Source organism: Knufia obscura, assembly GCF_036327395.1.
Source record: "Knufia obscura strain CCFEE 5817 isolate CBS 148926 chromosome Unknown scaffold_1, whole genome shotgun sequence".
In the NCBI taxonomy this organism is placed as follows: domain Eukaryota; kingdom Fungi; phylum Ascomycota; class Eurotiomycetes; order Chaetothyriales; family Trichomeriaceae; genus Knufia; species Knufia obscura.
Window position 1 is genome coordinate 4,067,072 of NW_027042687.1, and position 14,595 is coordinate 4,081,666.

At 51.2% G+C, this 14,595-nt stretch overlaps 5 protein-coding genes across 5 annotated transcripts; 3 read left to right on the plus strand and 2 right to left on the minus strand.

The window, feature by feature from the left end:
• Positions 1–408: 408 nt before the first annotated feature.
• On the plus strand, positions 409–2,457 carry PMZ80_001541 (uncharacterized protein; the record flags this gene model as incomplete). Its single annotated transcript, XM_064869984.1, has 1 exon — positions 409–2,457. The coding sequence occupies one exon, from the start codon at positions 409–411 to the stop codon at positions 2,455–2,457; it is 2,049 nt and encodes a 682-aa protein (XP_064735481.1).
• Positions 2,458–3,968: 1,511 nt separating this feature from the next.
• On the minus strand, positions 3,969–5,077 carry HEM3 (porphobilinogen deaminase; the record flags this gene model as incomplete). The annotated part of the gene is made up of 2 exons (XM_064869985.1): positions 3,969–4,714; positions 4,768–5,077. 2 exons carry the CDS (start codon positions 5,075–5,077, stop codon positions 3,969–3,971), a joined length of 1,056 nt encoding a protein of 351 aa, XP_064735482.1.
• Positions 5,078–5,653: 576 nt separating this feature from the next.
• PMZ80_001543 (uncharacterized protein) lies at positions 5,654–8,560 on the plus strand (the record flags this gene model as incomplete). The annotated part of the gene is made up of 2 exons (XM_064869986.1): positions 5,654–5,701; positions 5,768–8,560. The coding sequence occupies 2 exons, from the start codon at positions 5,654–5,656 to the stop codon at positions 8,558–8,560; spliced, it is 2,841 nt and encodes a 946-aa protein (XP_064735483.1).
• Positions 8,561–10,213: 1,653 nt separating this feature from the next.
• On the minus strand, positions 10,214–11,219 carry MRP20 (mitochondrial 54S ribosomal protein YmL41; the record flags this gene model as incomplete). Its single annotated transcript, XM_064869987.1, has 2 exons — positions 10,214–10,508; positions 10,564–11,219. 2 exons carry the CDS (start codon positions 11,217–11,219, stop codon positions 10,214–10,216), a joined length of 951 nt encoding a protein of 316 aa, XP_064735484.1.
• Positions 11,220–11,711: 492 nt separating this feature from the next.
• Positions 11,712–14,502, plus strand: RPN1 (proteasome regulatory particle base subunit; the record flags this gene model as incomplete). Its single annotated transcript, XM_064869988.1, has 2 exons — positions 11,712–14,423; positions 14,476–14,502. The coding sequence occupies 2 exons, from the start codon at positions 11,712–11,714 to the stop codon at positions 14,500–14,502; spliced, it is 2,739 nt and encodes a 912-aa protein (XP_064735485.1).
• Between the last annotated feature and the right edge of the window lie 93 nt (positions 14,503–14,595).

The window sequence follows — 14,595 nt, forward strand, 5'->3', positions numbered from 1 at the left end:
GAACGCGGAGACACATTTCTCCGGTCGCTTCCATAGCGATGGCCTGCAATTTAGTGGCAACCGCTTCTCGACAGAAACTGGAAACTATATCTTCAATACACCAGGTCTGTCATTGACGTTGTTCGTTTCAGTACGCGACAGCCACTGATAGTGCATTCGATGTACAGTCCTGCCTGCGGGCCCAACACCTTTACCATCCATATACATACCTTTCCTACGTGATCACGACTTTATCGAACGAGATGTCGTTACTCAGGCGGTTGACAAGTGCATACAGTATGGCCGTGCGCGTATGGCTTTGGTCGGAATAGGAGGAGCAGGGTACACAATTTCAACGATTCCAGAAGAAAACAAGCTCATGATTGTTCAGGAAATCCCAGATAGCTATCGAGACGTGTTACCGTATACATGAGAAGAATCCTCAATCGTGGGTTTTTTTGGGTTCATGCGAGTAGCGCAAGTCGCTTTCAAGATGGCTACAAAGAGATTGCCGCACGAATGCAGATACCTGGTGGGAATGATCCAGGCGCAGATATCTCGTTGATAGTGCGCAGATGGCTATCAGATCCAAGCAATGGCACCTGGCTCATGGTCGTGGACAATGCGGACGATGAGGGGCTCTTGCTGGATCCTATCGAGCCAGCAAACTATACTGAAGACCGTCAAGGTCTGAAGAAATATCCCCCAAACAGCGACAACGGGTCGATCCTCCTAACATCACGATCGAGAAGAGTTGCTCTTGACATAGTGGACTACCCGGAAGACGTGCTTGATGTCGGACCTATGGAGCTGAACGAAGCTTTGAGTCTTGTTCAAACGAAGTTGAGAATGCCAGCGACTACGGATGAAGCCGCCAGAGAACTAGTGCACCAGCTGGACTGCATGCCACTTGCGATATCTCAAGCAGCTGCTTACATAAGGGAGCCAACGCCTCTAGTCACAATCAAGGACTATGTGCACAAACTGCGGGACGACCCTGACGAGCAGCTCCGACTGTTATGTTTGGCTGAGCGCGACTCTCGACGGGATGGGGGAGCCACGAATGCTATTCTGCTGACATGGCATATTTCCTTCCGCCATATTCAACAGTCGCATCCCTATGCAGGCACGCTCTTGGGTCTGATGAGCATCTTCAACCGGGAGCAGATACCACAAGCCATCTTGAAAGCAAGCTATGCGGCTATGAGCCTGCGCGAGGCTTACAAGCTGGAGGATGGCATCGCTCTCTTGAGGTCATTTGATCTTATAGGGCTCGCCAACGACGAGGTGTCTTTCAGGATGCATCGCTTGGTCCAGCTCTCCAGTCGTCACTGGCTCCGCAATCGGAAGCTGCTGGAACGCACCACCCACGCAGTGATCCAGAATCTGGACTCGTCATTTCCTCGAGTCTCGCCCACCGAGCTGGGTTTTCATTGTGGCTTGTGGCCACTATGTCGGAGGCTCCTTCCGCACGTGGAGGAGACCTTCGGTCTTGTAGGCCAGGTTGAACTTGCTGCCGGCTGGAAGATCGACCATCTGTTCCATAAGATTGCCTTGTTCTACGCCATACTAGGTAGATATGACAAAGCTGTGAAGGTGGCATGGAAAGTCTGGCAGGCTTGTATAGAAGTGAAAGGCGAGCACCATAGACACACCCTAGCGTCTGCGACCTCTTTAGGCCGTTTTCTGCATTCTGCAGACAGGAACGTCGAAGCTTGCCACATTCTGAACGAAATTTGTTGTTGGGCCACGAATACGTCACGTCAAAATGAAAGATGGTATTGGACTGCAGCTGCGGCATTGGGTGAAGTATTGACCATGACTGGCAAGACCGGAGAAGCCATAAAACTACTTGATCACGTTCTGCACATTGCAGAGCAGTTTGCCAGCAAGCAAGATGAGACCGTCCTTGAGATCATGGAGAGCTTGGCTAGAGTGTACGCCGAGCAATGCAACTACGATCAAGCGATTTTGCAGTACCAGCAGGTCGTCGACTTTTACACAGCGAACCACGGAGCGAGGCATGCAAGCACACTGATCAATCAGGCTTTCCTGGGTGATACGCTAATAGATGCAGGAAGACTGACCGAGGCAGAGATAGTGCTACGAGCGACCAACGATATGCAAGGAGAGCTCTACGGAAACGTCGGCTTGGATGTAGCCTTCAGCGCGGCTAGCCTTGCGCGCCTTCTTGATCAACAAGGAAAGCTTGAAGAAGCAATCAAGCTGTATGATGAGGCTGCATCGATGTATGAAGAGGTCTGGGGGGCCACTGCTCCCCAAGCTGCGACCGTTCCAGCTTTGGCAATGGATGCGCGACAAAGTCTGGCCTGGCAACGGCAAGTAGTTGATCCACGCAGCAGGAAATCGTCTTCAAACATTCAACTACAAGAAGACATCTTTCGCGTCGAGTCTCCGGACAACGATGCTGCGACTGGTACAGTGATAGTAGAGACAAATAATGTTAGGAGAAATTGAAGGTGTCCATGGAGCTCTCAGGCCATCATAGAGATGACCAACCAAGGGTATATGCCAGTCATGCACGATATGCTGAAACAGGAGGGTATCGCGCACGTAGATAGTGATAAGATTGGTCATGAAACTAGCTAGACTGCATCATATTGACATGTTGATCCCATGAATGAGTTGGTTGTTTGAGTCCATGAAGCATACATATACACGACTTCGAAGACACCCGCGTCCCTCCTGTTGATCTCATGCTCTTAGTCCCGACAGAGGCCATCGTGCCCCAAGGCCAGGTCTATCGCCCTCGGCGAGTGATAGATGCTACAAACGCATCGGTTCCACAGTTACGATTCTCAGCGTATACATCCCGATATGATAGGCACGAACAACACCCACGCGTTACCCGGCTCATAGAGCAACATACATCTTCAATCTGCATGTACCCACTTCAGAAGGAAGGAAGCCAGAGATACTTGACCCGGTGAGCGGATTCCCATATCATTCTCGATGCTCCTGTGCGATTGTCATAATCCGCTTCGATCAAGGCAACACTATCCCTGCGAGTCAAGACGAGATTTGAACACAACTGTTGACTCTTTGCGTCGGGTAGATGACTTCTAATTTGTCGTGGAGCAACACAATCTATTAACTCGTCTATCGCGTCTTCGACTTGACACTCACACAACCCCCCACAAATAATCGTGATTCATTTCATCACCCAGGAACGCACGCGATGACAAGTGTTCCGACATCACATCGTTCTCATCATCTCGATCCATCCCGGAGCAGCTTCGCCGCTCTCGCAGGTCCGAGAGGTGTCTATTGGGTGTGCGTAGTCGGCTCCAGGATCTGCGCGCCTTGCTCGTCCGAGGAGCGTACGCGTAAGTGAGGTTCCACAGGGGAGGTTGTGAGTTCGAAGGGGTGGCGGCAAGCACAAAGGTAGCGAAAAAATGGTGGGTGGGGTGGAGTCTGGGTGTGCGAGATGTGCGAGCAGTGCTGGAGTGGATGAAAATCAATCATTAGCAGGAGGTATCCCAGAGGGTGGGCTGGTGTGTATGGGGTGTTCGGTCTTGCGAGGTGGCGCAGGGGTTTGCAGCGGTGTGGGTTTCTTGGCTGCTTGTATCTTGAGGCGTGGTGATGTGCTAGATCTTGCCTGAGAGTTTTGAATATTGAATTGTTTCCAGGTTGACAGGGAGCAGGAAAGAATTGGAGGTCAGGGTCGGCTATGGATGCGGAGGTGTTAAAGGTTGCCGTGCCTATTGGTTGTGTCTCTTGTAAAGCATGTACAGGCGTGGCGTTGCACATGGAGTAATATAGCTGGAGACTCTTCGAAGATGGAGTGCACCACTGAGGCACAGAGGAAGTACGACACGCAATTTGAAATCTTCGCAACCAGACATGAGAGCAAGCCGTGTATAACACTTGCTTTTGTCGTTGATTCAACCGATAGGTCGACAAGAAAATCTGAGTTTGTACAGTAATCTTCTTGAACGTATCAGGTATCGTATTGACTCACGTTGCGCTCATCTGTCCTCGAGATCCATCGGTGTGGTAGGTTTCTTAGCTTTGATCTCGGCCAGGATCTTGTCGGCACCTCTTCGTAGAATTTCCGCCGCAGCTGCCATGCCAAGGTCCTCGGCGTCTGCAACACTTGTGACTCCTGCTTCCATTTCGACCTCAGCAAATTCCTTACCATCCACACTGACCACGATTGCTCTGAGCTTCATCAACGTGGCATCTACCCACTCGGTCTCAATACCCAGTGGCGCACTGCAACCTCCCTCGATAGTTCTTAGCAAGCTTCTCTCGGCACCTATTCGGTAGAAGGTGGGGAGATGGTTGATCTTTGCCATAATTTCCTTAGTCTTCGAATCGTCCGACCGATTCTCCATGCCTATGGCGCCTTGACTGACAGCATAGAGCATACCGCCGTCCCTCGAGTCCAGTAATTGTGTGATACGGTGGCCAAGATTTATACGAATCAATCCTGCCGCCGCAAGAATGAGAGCATCATATCCACTGTCTTCAGCATCAAGCTTGCGCAGTCGGGTGCCAAGGTTGCCTCTCACGTCCTTGACGATGAGGTGGGGATATTTGAGAGCGAGTTGAGCGGTCCTGCGTATGGATGATGTGCCGATTACTGAACCTGCCGGTAAGTCTTGGATTCTACATGCTGAGCGACCTGCTTTGATGACCAAAGCATCTCGCGGGTCTTCTCGAATCAGGGTGGCACCAACCTCACAATTCGGAGGAAGTTGAGTTGGTACGTCTGAAGCGTGTCAGCACTTTCGTTCTTTCCCTTTCAGAGCCAGCGGACATCACCTTTCAACGCATGAACGAGGAAATCGAGCTGCTTCTCGAGCATCAAGGTTTCTAGTTCGTGAGTCCATAAATTCTTGACGGGCATGTCTTTGAAGGGAGTGACCTTGTCGATATCTCCCGCGGCAGTATCTTTGGCTTTGATGGTGAAGGTGTAATTTGAGAAATGCTGGACAGCTTCGAGGAGTACCATGTCAGTCTGCTTGAGAGCGAGCTCCGATTTCCTGGTTCCGACATTGAAGTTGAGGTTGTGCTCAGCGGCGGCCTCTGGTGGAGGGGCATGCGCGCCGGAGACGACGTTGATTGTGGCCATTTAGCTGCGTGTCTTCTTGACTTGACTCTATGCAACAAGTAAGCACGGTCGAGCCTGAAAGTACAATCAACAATTCAATATAAACAGATTAGAATTTGCGACCAGGCTTCTCACACTCAGTTGAGGCAAGATTACCGTGCAAGCGGCGAATAAATTTATTGTCCCAAACAAAAGTGGAACCCAACCCCAGGTCCGAGTACGAGGTGTAACCATTTCTACCGCCTTCTGCTTGCCCAGCATCGATATCCGTCGATACCACAGAACGTTTCATCGCTAACAGACGGCTCTACCATTTCTTCGGCCAAACGATGAGGTGATGTTGTGGCAGCAGTGTGGTGGAAGCGAAACACATGGCTAACAAGTGGGCCGTGCCGAAAGAGGCAACCTCGGCATATTGACGCCATCATTTGGTCGTCTGAGTCGGGGACTCGAGGCTCAGAGCGGCGTTCGTCCAGCATCTTCTACCAATACGCCTCCGTGCAATCGGGTACTCGTTTCATCTTCTGCTCAGTGCTGTATATCTTATGTTCCCTTCTTGACTCGGTGTGCTGCGATCATTGTTCATAATCCACCATAATGGCGAAAGCCACAATACCATTGATTCCCCTCCCAAAGGACGCCGTGGTAAGTGCCATCAGGTGGCAAGCCGAGTGAGGAATATAATGAGGACATGCTGACAGGATACAACAGCTCTACCCCGGCACGACCATCCGTATCTCTGCGAACCGACCTGATATCCCAGTCATCTTGACGACGGCACTCAGTCGTGGCTCCAGATCACGATCCGCCATCGCAAACCTCCCCATAGGATGTGTTCCTCTCAGGTCATCCTATCTCAGCCCGGATGGCAAAGAACTGCTTGATAGCAAGAAGAGGGAGAGTGCCGAAGATGGCGATCAAGATGATATCGACGTTGGGAAGGCTAAGAAGGATGAACTCTTCAGATATGGAACGCTGGCCAGGATAGTTGGTGTTCAGGGCCAGAACGAGCCATACATCCAGGTCGAGGGTGTCCAGCGGTTCCGAGTCGACAAGGTCATCCACGAAAGACCATATTTCGAAGCAGAGGTCACTTTCTACGAGGATGAAGTGGCTGATCTTAAGGATGTCGATCTACGGAAGAACTTCTCCTTACTCAAGCAGAAGTCGAGGGAACTGCTCACAGTTCTGCGACTCGCTTCTTTCTTCCGACCGGGTGCATCGACCTTCTCTCCCCTCCTCATGCGACGCTTCGAACTGTTCATTGCAAAGAAAGATGTCGGACAAGCAGGACAACTGGCAGACTTCATTACAGATCTGCTCGATGCCAAGTTCGAGGACAAGCTGAAGGTACTGTGCACGTTGGATGTCAAAGAGCGTGTTGAAAAGGTCCTCGAGCTGCTCAATAAGCAAGTCCAGGGCATCAATGGCAACATCAAGACAATCTCTATTACATCCACCTCAATTCCAACCAATGGCATGATCGATATCACAAACCTCACGGACCAGCAGAAGGCTGCCCTGGCAAGAAGACAGCAAGGAGGTATGCCGAACATGCCCGGGATGGGTGGTATGGGTGGTATGGGCAGCCAGGACGAGGACAGCGACGATAAGAACGAGCTGGATGAACTCAAGCAGAAACTCGACGAGGCAGGGCTGTCTCCCGAAGCACAGAAGGTCGCAACTCGAGAGCTTAGGCGGCTCAAGAAGATGCACCCATCCATGGCCGAATATGGTGTCTGCAGAACATATCTCGAGAACCTCGCAGAAATACCTTGGACCAAGGCCACCGATGATCAGCTTGGAAGAGACACCCTCGCACGAGCACGAAAGCAGCTCGATGACGATCACTACGGCCTCGAGAAGGTTAAGAAGAGGCTCATCGAATACCTCGCCGTACTGCGCATGAAGCAAGTCCGGAACGCACCATTAGACAAACAAATCGAGACTCTTACCAAACAACTCGCTTTGCCAGCCGAGAAGCTCGAAGAGAAAGAGCAAAAGGAGATTAAGGAAGGCGAAGAACAACATGAAAACCAAATCGAGCCCATCCCAGCCGAAGAACGAGATGGCGCTGAGACCAAGCTGCATGTATTGAAATCAAAGAAGATGATCGACAAGGCACCTATCCTCCTTCTTGTTGGTCCTCCTGGAGTGGGAAAGACCTCTCTAGCACGCTCCGTTGCAATGGCCTTAGGCCGCAAGTTCCACCGCATATCTCTCGGTGGCGTCAGAGACGAAGCAGAAATACGCGGCCATAGGAGGACGTATGTTGCTGCCATGCCCGGTCTGATCGTCAGCGGTCTCAAAAAAGTCGGCGTCTCAAACCCCGTCTTCCTGCTCGACGAAATAGATAAAGTCGGCACATCAAACTTCCACGGCGACCCCTCCGCAGCCATGCTCGAAGTCCTCGACCCAGAACAGAACTACACATTCAACGACCACTACGTCAACATCCCAATCGACCTGAGCAAAGTCCTCTTCATCGCCACAGCAAACACCCTCGACACGATCCCACCGCCACTACTCGACAGAATGGAAACAATCCAACTCCCAGGCTACACCACCATCGAAAAGCGCCACATCGCAAAACAACATCTCATCCCCAAACAAATCACAACCAACGGCCTCGAAACCGACAAAGTCATAATGCCCGACGATGTCATCGACGCAGTAATAACATCCTACACCCGCGAATCCGGCGTCCGCAACCTCGAGCGCGAACTAGGCAGCGTCTGCCGCTACAAAGCCGTTCAATTCGCCGAGTCACAGGATAATACATCCGAGCAACCCACGCCCTACGAACCAACCGTCCACGCCTCCGAACTCGAAGAGATCCTCGGCATCGAGAAATTCGAAGAAGAGATCGCGGACACGAAGTCCCGACCGGGCGTGGTGACGGGTCTAGTCGCGTACTCCAGCCTAGGACAAGGATCCATCCTCTTCATCGAAGTCGCGGATATGCCCGGCGACGGACGCGTGCAACTCACGGGGAAACTCGGCGATGTCCTGAAGGAAAGCGTTGAGGTAGCGCTAACATGGGTCAAATCGCACGCCTACGAACTCGGGTTAACCGACAAAGCGGACGAGAACATCATGAAGAAGCGCAGTATCCACGTTCATTGTCCTAGCGGTGCGATACCCAAGGATGGACCAAGTGCGGGTCTGGCACATACCGTTGCACTCATCTCGCTGTTCAGTGGGAAGGCGGTCCCGCCGACCATCGCGATGACGGGGGAGATTTCTCTGCGTGGCCGCGTCATGCCCGTGGGCGGAATCAAGGAGAAACTCATTGGGGCGCATAGGGCGGGCGTGAAGACTGTGCTTGTGCCGCATCATAATCGGAAGGATGTGAAGGATGTGCCCAAGGAGGTACTCGAGGGGACGACGGGGCTGCAGGTGGTGTTTGTGAAGCATATTTATGATGCGCTGGGGGTGATCTGGCCGGATAGTGCGTGGGCGGGGGTGCAGGAGAGGTTTGGGGGGTATGAGAGTAGATTGTAACTTGTAGGGGCGAGTGGTGTTGAGAGGTGAGGGTGTATAGTGTGTCAGCAGCTTCTTCTTCGAAGGGGATTTATGATTGATGATTGGGTACCGAATACTAGTATGCTGAAGATATGTGCTCAGTTACTTGACCTAGTGCACCACTAAGCAATCTTGCTGGTTGACCGAGTGTCATTCATTGCAGGTGTGCTCCTCGAGCACCAACACATCGCGATCAAGTCACGTTCTTTGGTTAATTGGTCTACTGTACAGTACAAACTCGTTGAAAAGTTCTACGACAACGATACACTATATCCAAGCAAGTCCGGATCAAACAACGAGCCAGTGAAGCATTCGAAAAGTCATCTAACCGATCAACCAACTAACCACACGACAAGCCCAATGCTTTCTACACTGTACCCGTTCACACGCCGCCCACCCACATCCACATCCACATCCCCATCTCCCACTACAATCATCCTACACAAACCACCAGTAGGCATCTATTACAATCATCCCACAGGAACATTAGCTCCCCATCGAGATTCAAGAAAATCTCTAGGAACGGGATGGGGATGTGGAAACGCTATGGCCCGCCGGAAAAATCATTTGCAGGTGCGAGGAATATGGTTTTGGGATTTTTCATAGGGAAATTGATTTTTGATGAGATTAAGTTGCGGCGCGGCGGTAAGAAACTGTGCGATCGAGGCGCTAGGGAGGACACTAGGGGCTGAGACTCGGATAGAGGAGTGGTGGCTTGAAGTGAAGTGGGATAATGGGGATGCTGGGAGAGGCGAGTATGGAGTGGGTGTGGACGTCAGTGGGTGGGATCTGATGGCAGGGTCAGTGGCTTAGGTTTTTGTCAATGGAGAGTACTGTAGCTTTGAGCCTGGCTGAAGGGACATTGATGGGTGGATCGGCGGCTTGGATCTGGTAGGCTGCTTACGGAAGGTCAATTCGGTGGTTTAGGGCGTCGAGCGTGCATGCACGATCGCAGGGAGTTTCTGCGTCGAGATGTGTCCGTGGTGACATGCTTGGATGTCTAGAACGGCTGTGTGTGGGTTCTTCTCGTAGTTACTGTGGTTCACGCCCGAAAGCAGATATGATGGCTCGAGGACTGCACTACAGTGCACCAGAAAGTTGACCAGGAAATGGCAAACAAAGTACTCGGGGATTGAGCGTGGGACATGAAGGTTAATTGGAGAATGAACCTCACTTTTGGGTAGGACAGTTGCACCGTTGTGACAACGGCTACTGCTGGCGCCAAATATACAATAGCAGTACAGTGAGCATGGGTATTCCTTTTGTATGAGGCCACCTACCCCCTGTTGAGAAGCCGCCAACAATCCCCTCCTTGGGATAGGCAGGATATCCACTGTGTTCGTACAAGTATCGTAGAGCCCTCTGAGCCTGATAGGGTTGTCTTTGATGTAAACCAAATGGTTGCTATTAACACACTCCCGCCAGATCCTCCTTGTGCAAGTAGCACCAACCGTGGGCTTGCTCCCAGTTTCTGATGTAGATAGTTGTACAACAATGGCATCGAAGGTGACCTTGTTTCGTCTTGTCCCGCCTGGAACGATGCAAATGTGCAATCTCTCCGTTATCAGGGTGCATTAGTCACCCGTCTGTTCGTCTCTTTTATTAACGCACTCATGTATGCGAGTTGGTGCGCTACTTTCCAGCTTCCGCTGATTCCTTTTTCGTAGCCGACGTCGCGACGGCCTCACTTCGCATTTGAGCTTCTTCTGCTGTGAGGCGTACCGACTGGCCGGTCATCATCCGCCTAACCTCGGGCATCTGCTGCCAGGTAGGGGCCCACTTGGATTTGCCTTCTAACAGGTCCTTCGCCTGCTCTGCTACTGATTTGCGGTGTCTCTTGTCTAAGTTGGTGCCGAAATAATCGCTCACTTTAACGGATTCTTCTTTTTGTGCGCGCAAGGTGTCATGGTAGTCTTTTGTCGAGAAGCTAGAGAACTGTTAGTACATGGCAAACGTCTTCTGCAAGGATCAAGATAACATACGGAGCTCTATCGATATCTTTTGGCTTGACAGGCCAGTCGAAGGCCTCGACCAGCTGGACAGTCATCCTCTTGACGAAGGGCATTCTGTACTTCGTACCTTGAGAATAGGGATTCGCTCCCGGCCGTCTGCTAATACCGCCGCCCAAGACGTTTGACCTTATATGAACCACATCGACGTTGTAGAGCTCTTTCAAATATGATTTCAGATCCAGCTTGGACATCTCCATGGGCACGTTGAACTGTGCATAATAGGGACCCAGGTAAGGATTCCTCCGCATGACAACAGGGAATCGTGGGAAGTATACTTGTTCGCGCAGGTTCATGGGTACATTCTGTGGCCTTGAGAAGTACTGGGCCGGATTTGATACAAGAGCCAGCTTCTCTTCGGGCAACAGTTTTGTGCCCTGGGCTTCCATGTCATCGACGAATTGGGTAACATCTTGGGAGACGTGTTGGCGCCAGGTCTCGTCGAATGGATTTTGTCTTAATCGTGAAAGGACACCCTTGTCTGTGACTGGTTTGGAGACTAATATCCGGCGTTTTGCATTGTATAGTGGTACTGCGCCCTGGGCCTTGCGGACGGCATTGGTAAGTGGTTTCGGTTGGGTTGTTTTCAATCGGGGGAGCACTCGGGTCGCGTGCACGCCTCGAGGCATGGCGGCGGAGGGGAGCTGATGTTGATGCTATCTGGACATGAAGTGGACAGGACCGGTTTGGATGCTGAAATAACCTGAATTGCTCAATGCCTGACTGATATGATGATCCGGTTCAGTCGCAACTTCCTGAACTTCTTGAGCAGACTGAGGAAACTGAGGAAACTGAGGTGGACCCCCAGATCTCCGACGAGGCTCGCTGCACCTGCCGTAAGAGGGATTCCGCCGCTCGGAGGCAGTGGCAGCTGTGACGCCAGGACGCGCCGACGTTCATGCCTGCTCCGAATAATCTAATAATCGTCCTTCCGCTCAATATCCCAATAACAATCGCACCTGCCACCACAAATTCAGTCTTTCCCACCAGACACTATCGCATTATTGATTGGGATTTCCCTGTTACCTCTCTACGCCGCCTGACTTGACCAACTCTAAGCGCTGTAATTGAAGCGCATTCCGCCATCTGACACTCATTATTGTTTGTATCTGATATTAGATATGGCGAAGGACGACAAGAAGCCCACAGCCGCCGAAAAAGGCAAGGCCAAGGCAGACGACAAGACACAGACCAAGACCAACGGCGAGAAGTCGTTACCCATACATGACAAGGATGGCAAGCCGAAGGAGGATGGCGAAAAGGAAGAGACAGTAGGAGGGGACGATGAACTCACCGAAGAGGACAGACAGTTGAAGGAGGACCTCGAGATGCTGGTCGACCGACTGAAAGAGGGCAACAGAGATCTCTACAAGCCATCAATAGACGCCATCAAGGATTACATCAAGACCTCGACATCTTCCATGACTGCCGTACCGAAGCCTCTCAAATTCCTACGCCCGCACTTCGATGACCTCGCTGCCCTATACGAGACATGGCCCGCTGGCGATGACCGAGACTCCCTGGCCGACATGCTCTCCGTGCTGGGCATGACATACGGTGATGAAGAAGACCTACAAACGTTGAAATTCAGGCTACTGTCCAAGTCTAAAGGCGAAGATCTTGGTTCTTGGGGTCATGAGTATATCAGGCATCTTGCCCTCGAAATTGGCAAAGACTACGAGAAGAGATTGGAGAAAGAAGAGGAGACCCAGGACTTGACACACTTGGCTCTATCGCTGATACCTTACTTCCTCAAGCACAATGCTGAAGCCGATGCTGTTGATCTGCTAAGCGAGCTGGAGATGATCGATGAACTGCCCAAGTATCTGGACGAGGACACATACTCAAGAACATGTCTGTACATGGCCAGCATGGTTAATCTACTCACATATCCTGAAGACCAGCAGTTCTTGAGGACGGCTCATGACATTTACCTGAAGTATGGCAAGCCAGCCCAGGCTATGGTACTGGCGATCAGGTTAAATGATCGCGACCTCATTCGGAAAACTGTGCTCTCCACCAGCGACCAATCGATTCAGCGACAGTTGGCATATATGATCGCCAGACAGCGTATCACTCTCGACATCGATGGAGACGATGTGAACGATCCAGAAATACTCGCAGAGTGTCTAGGGAACACTAAACTCCCTGTCCATTTTAAGACGTTGGCCAAGGACCTGAATATTCTGGAACCTAAAATACCTGAAGATATCTACAAAACACATCTCGAGAGCGGCAGGAATGCTGGTCCCGCCGCCGACTCTGCAAAAGGCAACCTTGCAAATGCCTTCGTCAATGCTTTTGTCAATGCTGGTTTTGGCGAAGATAAGCTTATGCTGCTGTCTGAATCAGAATCTTCCTACGTGTGGAAGACGAAAGACGACGGTATGATCTCTGCTACTGCTTCGCTCGGTATGATCATGCAATGGGACATTGAGCAAGGTCTCGATAAGATCGACCAATACCAGCAAAGCACGGTCAACGAGGTCAAGGAGGGTGCTTTGCTCGCCTATGGTATCCTGAACTCTGGTGTGAGAATGGAAGGAGATCCAGCCATCTCTCTTCTTGCAGATGATGATGTCCTTCAGAATGGTCGCCCACATATGAGAATGGCCGCTATGATGGGTCTTGGTCTAACTTATGCTGGCTCCGCGAGAGACGACATGCTCGACTATCTGCTACCCATCATCGAAGACAGCAGCCTTGAGATGTCTTTGTCCGCGATGGCCGCCATTTCGCTTGGTATGATCTTCGTTGGCTCTGGCAATCACCAAGTGGCTGAGGCTATTGCTACACAAATGATGGACGAGGATAGGCAAAATCAGCTAAAGGACAAATGGGCTCGATTCATGGCTCTTGGTTTGGGTCTACTATACTTCGGCCGGCAAGAAGAAGTCGAAGTCATCATTGAGTTGTTAAAGTCAATAGACCATCCTATGGCTAAGCCTACAGCCACTCTGGCCTCAGTCTGTGCTTATGCAGGTACAGGTTCTGTCCTCAAGGTTCAGGAGCTGCTTCACATCTGCAACGACCACATCGAAGACAAGGATGAGACAAAGGCCGACCAGCTCGTACAGTCATACGCCGTGTTGGGCTTATCACTAATCTCAATGGGTGAAGATGTTGGACAAGACATGATTCTCCGCCAATTTGGCCATCTTATGCACTATGGAGAAGCAAATATCCGCAAGGCAGTTCCTCTAGCCATGGGCTTGATCTCACCATCGAATCCTCAGATGAAGATCTACGACACGCTGTCAAGATATTCGCACGATAATGACAACGATGTGGCGATCAATGCCATCTTCGCTATGGGTTTGGTCGGTGCAGGCACAAACAACGCTCGTCTAGCACAGCTGCTGAGACAGTTAGCGAGCTACTACCACCGAGACCAGAACTCGCTGTTCATGGTCAGGATAGCGCAAGGTCTGCTACACATGGGCAAGGGCACCATGTCTCTTAACCCATTCCACACAGATCGACAAGTACTATCAAGAGTGGCAGCTGCCGGCCTTTTAACCGTGCTGGTGTCGCTCATCGACGCTAAACAGTTTGTACTAGCAGAGGCACATTACATGCTCTACTTCCTTGTCACAGCTATGTTCCCGAGATTCTTGGTAACACTCGACGAAGAGTTGAACCCAATCACAGTAAATGTAAGGGTTGGTCAAGCGGTTGACGTTGTTGGCCAGGCAGGTCGACCAAAGACCATCACTGGTTGGCAGACCCAGAGCACGCCGGTATTACTGGCATACGGTGAGAGAGCAGAGCTGGAAGACGAGCAATACATTCCACTGAGTGCCAACTTGGAGGGACTAGTGATATTACGAAAGGTGAGCACCCCTTTACAACCAGAGTGACATACAGTAGCTAACAAATCTGCAGAACCCTGAATGGGAGGAGAGCAAATAGTTTTCGTGTAAATACCATCCCAATTTCGGCGAGCCAGATCGCCGTGGGGTCAGGCTCGAATGGCGTTCAAAGCGGATGAGGACCATGCCGTGT